Source organism: Mastomys coucha, unplaced genomic scaffold, assembly GCF_008632895.1.
Source record: "Mastomys coucha isolate ucsf_1 unplaced genomic scaffold, UCSF_Mcou_1 pScaffold2, whole genome shotgun sequence".
In the NCBI taxonomy this organism is placed as follows: Eukaryota; Metazoa; Chordata; class Mammalia; order Rodentia; family Muridae; genus Mastomys; species Mastomys coucha.
The window spans coordinates 3,840,481-3,843,807 of NW_022196902.1; the positions used below are offsets into that span (position 1 = coordinate 3,840,481).

Consider the following 3,327-nt stretch of genomic DNA (forward strand, 5'->3'; position numbering starts at 1 on the left):
CTGACTCCTGGTTCCTAGGTACTGGCTCCTGGTTCCTAGGTACTGGCTCCTGGTTGTGAGGTACTGACCCCTGGTTCCTAGGTACTGGCTCCTGGTTCCCAGGTACTGACTTCTGGTTCCTAGGTACTGGTTCCTGGTTCCTAGGTACTGGTCCTCTTCCCAGGTACTGGCTTCTGGCAAGGTACTAATTCCTGGTGAGGTACTGTATTGGCCCTTTCAGGGCACCAGTACTTCCTAAGAGGACAGCTAAGGAGTGAGTGCTCCCGTGGCAAATCTAGCCTTCATAAAAATCTGCTGATGAGAGATGGTCTTCTCGTGTCTTCGGTCATTCAATGGGGACCACAGCATGAAGACTAGATGGGTCTGTACTCTGTTGTCCCGGGAGATCCTTCCAGGGTCATCGTGTCCTTCTCTGTGAGGTATAGAGAAATTAGACAATGCCAAGTTTGCAGCTGCATAGTTAAATTTTGATAATCTCTATAGTGATCCTCCTTCATTCTCTTCCAAAGTAATTTGTCATGATGTTGTCCACCCAAATACTAGATAGATTAAAAACCTTGTTAAGTATCTTTGAGTAGTCATCTCAGAGCTCAAAGGCTATGTTTTGAGTACTCTTCTGCCTGGTAGAATGCCAGGAACTGTTGGGGCTCAACAGGTGGAAACATACTTCTCAGGATAAGGAGACACTTGGATAATCTAATCATCAAAATAGCAGCAAGGGACAGTGATAGCAATGAGCACAACTTTGCAATAAATAACACAGGAAGAGATTAGAGCTATGTCAGTATTCACTGTGCTGTTGGTGGCATGCGCGAGTGGTTATCTTACATGCAATGGTTGTAAGTTAGCGACTCCATTACTTGAATGAAAATCAGCGTATTAAATTCTGTTTCAAATCGCATTTGTCTAATCAGTGAGTACAACCGGGATGTTAACCACTGGGAACTAATTATATGGTTTCCATTTGCCTGGAAGGAAGTGAAATTGAGGGGGACAGGATTTATCAAGTTTCCTTCGAAACCCTCTAAAGCCGCTGCCAGATCTTGGCAAACCCTTCTAAAAAGATGTTAAAATCCCTTCTTCTATCTGCTCCCACACAAAAACGTGCAGAAGTTAATTTTGTTGAGAAACTTGCAACAAGGGCAAAGCCACTCAGAAAGCAGTGATATCCCTGGAGGAGTCAGGTTCACAACTGACTGTTGCCTCTGGGCTACTCTCTCCACTTTGGTGTTCTCAGGTTTTAAATTTGTTTCACTTTTGCCTCCAAAACAAATAAACAAAGCAAACTCTCACACCCTGTCTCCCCCGAGCTTAGCCTTCTGCCTTAGTGCATTGGAAGCCTTACTAGCGGCGACTGTGGCGTGGTAGTTTCTCTATTCAGGTAACCTTCTGTGCTTTCTCTATCTAGGTCGAGTACAGATGCTGCCACAGGCTGTGTGTCTCCTGCACGCGCTTCTGGAGAACGGACACACGGTGTACGTCCACTGCAATGCTGGCGTTGGCCGCTCCACAGCTGCAGTGTGCGGCTGGCTCCACTACGTGATTGGCTGGAGTCTTCGCAAAGTGCAGTACTTCATCATGGCTAAGAGGCCTGCGGTCTACATTGATGAAGAGGCTTTGGCTCAAGCACAACAAGACTTTTTTCAGAAGTTCGGGAAGGTTCACTCCTCCATCTGCACTTTGTAGGTGACCAGCCCGCCACCCCTTCTTAGCAAGCAGCCTTATTAAGGCTGGGTGTGTGATTAGTGGAAGACCTGGAGACAAAGGGGACTGTGTCCTGTGTCCTCTGGAGATACCTTCTATTGTGGCTTGGTTGGGCTTATGTTTGAAATATTTTACAAAGGAAACTGCATGCCATGTGAGAAAGCTTCAGCGTACACTGGCAGTGCAGTGTGTGCCTGTAGTTGCTGCTGCCACTGGCTGGGGGCTTTGCTTACAGGCTCTGCGTAGGTTGTTATGGATTTGTGACTCATTGGCATGCAGAAGACAAGAGAGTGTGGTTAAGTGGATTTATTTTATCATTACTGTGAGTGTCCACACACACACACACACACACACACACACACACATACACACATACACACACATACATACACACACACACACACGCACGCATGCACACTGTATGTGCATACATGAAACACAAACAGCTTTTTACTGATATGAATTATACTCATTTGCAGGTGGAAGGGATAAATATGTAAACCCATCTAGGACTCAGAAAGAGCTCCGCATGGCCATAGAGCAATGGCTTTCTGGAATTTCCTTCACCTGGCTTCAGAGTTGCTGACATCTTTACCCTACCTTCCTAATTTTCCTATCCTCCCAATAGGACAGCAGAAACAGAGTTTGCCCTCTGTTTTGTTTTTTTTTTTTCCTTGTCTTTTTCTTGCTTTTCTTCTCTTGAAGCAGAGTTTGTACTACTTGTTTAGTATAACACACAAAGCTCAGCCTTGAACTCATGGTAATCCTCCTGCCTTGGTCTCCTGAGAACTGGGATTAAAGGAGCCTGGCTCCACCCTCAACACCACCAGTTTTCAATTGAGGTTTGTTGAGTGTAGCTGGCCTTCCCAATCTCTTGGTGGGTAGGAAGGAGATGAAGTTTGTAATCCAGTTTATTCGGCTCAGAGCTGCTTTCGGTGCCATTGGCTTTTAGCAGAGTGTCATGGCTGCAGCATTGTCTCTCTTGGGGTAAACTTCCTACCTCTGCAGTTGTTTCTATGGTGGGAAATGAAATAATGTTCTGTTCCATTCCCAAGAATGTGGGAAAACAGTTTTATTTTGTTCAACCTACTGTAAGCTGTGGTGTATGTTCTCAAGGCTAATTTATCTGTTCAAGAGAGGAAGAGCCTGAGGAGGCCATGGCCACAGATTATTGTACAGCTAGGGGCTAATCCTGGCTCGGTACTCAATCCAGTATAACACATGATTGTTGCTCCTCCCATATATGTGCTCAATTCCACTAGAGTCTATCAGAAGCACAAACATCAGCAAAACTTTGCCTCCCAAGATATAATATCTAGAAACAGACCTGTGTTCCACCCTCTGGAAGATAGTGCCCAACTACAACGGACATGTTAAGGTCACAGAGGAGACTTGTCTTTAGTTGAATGCCACTGTGTGCCAGTTGCAATCTCTAATGCCATCACTTTCCTCTCTGGGAAGTTCAGATGGGGAAACTGAGGCCCAGAGAATTTAAATCCCATGTCCATTTCTGTTGTCATGGATGGAGTCCGTGAAAAGAGATGCAAAGCTAGGCTTGTCTCTCAAAACCCATACTGCCAAAAGTTAAACTATGATGCGTAAATATGTTTCTCTGCCTTATTT

At 45.3% G+C, this 3,327-nt stretch overlaps 1 protein-coding gene across 1 annotated transcript in view; it reads left to right on the plus strand.

Moving 5' to 3' along the window:
• The window catches only part of Epm2a (EPM2A glucan phosphatase, laforin), a 109,155-nt gene extending 105,913 nt beyond the window's left edge, over positions 1-3,242 (plus strand). Inside the window, exon 4 of the mRNA XM_031380390.1 lies at positions 1,409-3,242. Coding sequence (XP_031236250.1) covers positions 1,409-1,686 — 278 coding nt within the window. The 3' untranslated portion in view covers positions 1,687-3,242. The remainder of the gene's footprint in view (positions 1-1,408) is intronic.
• Positions 3,243-3,327: the final 85 nt, after the last annotated feature.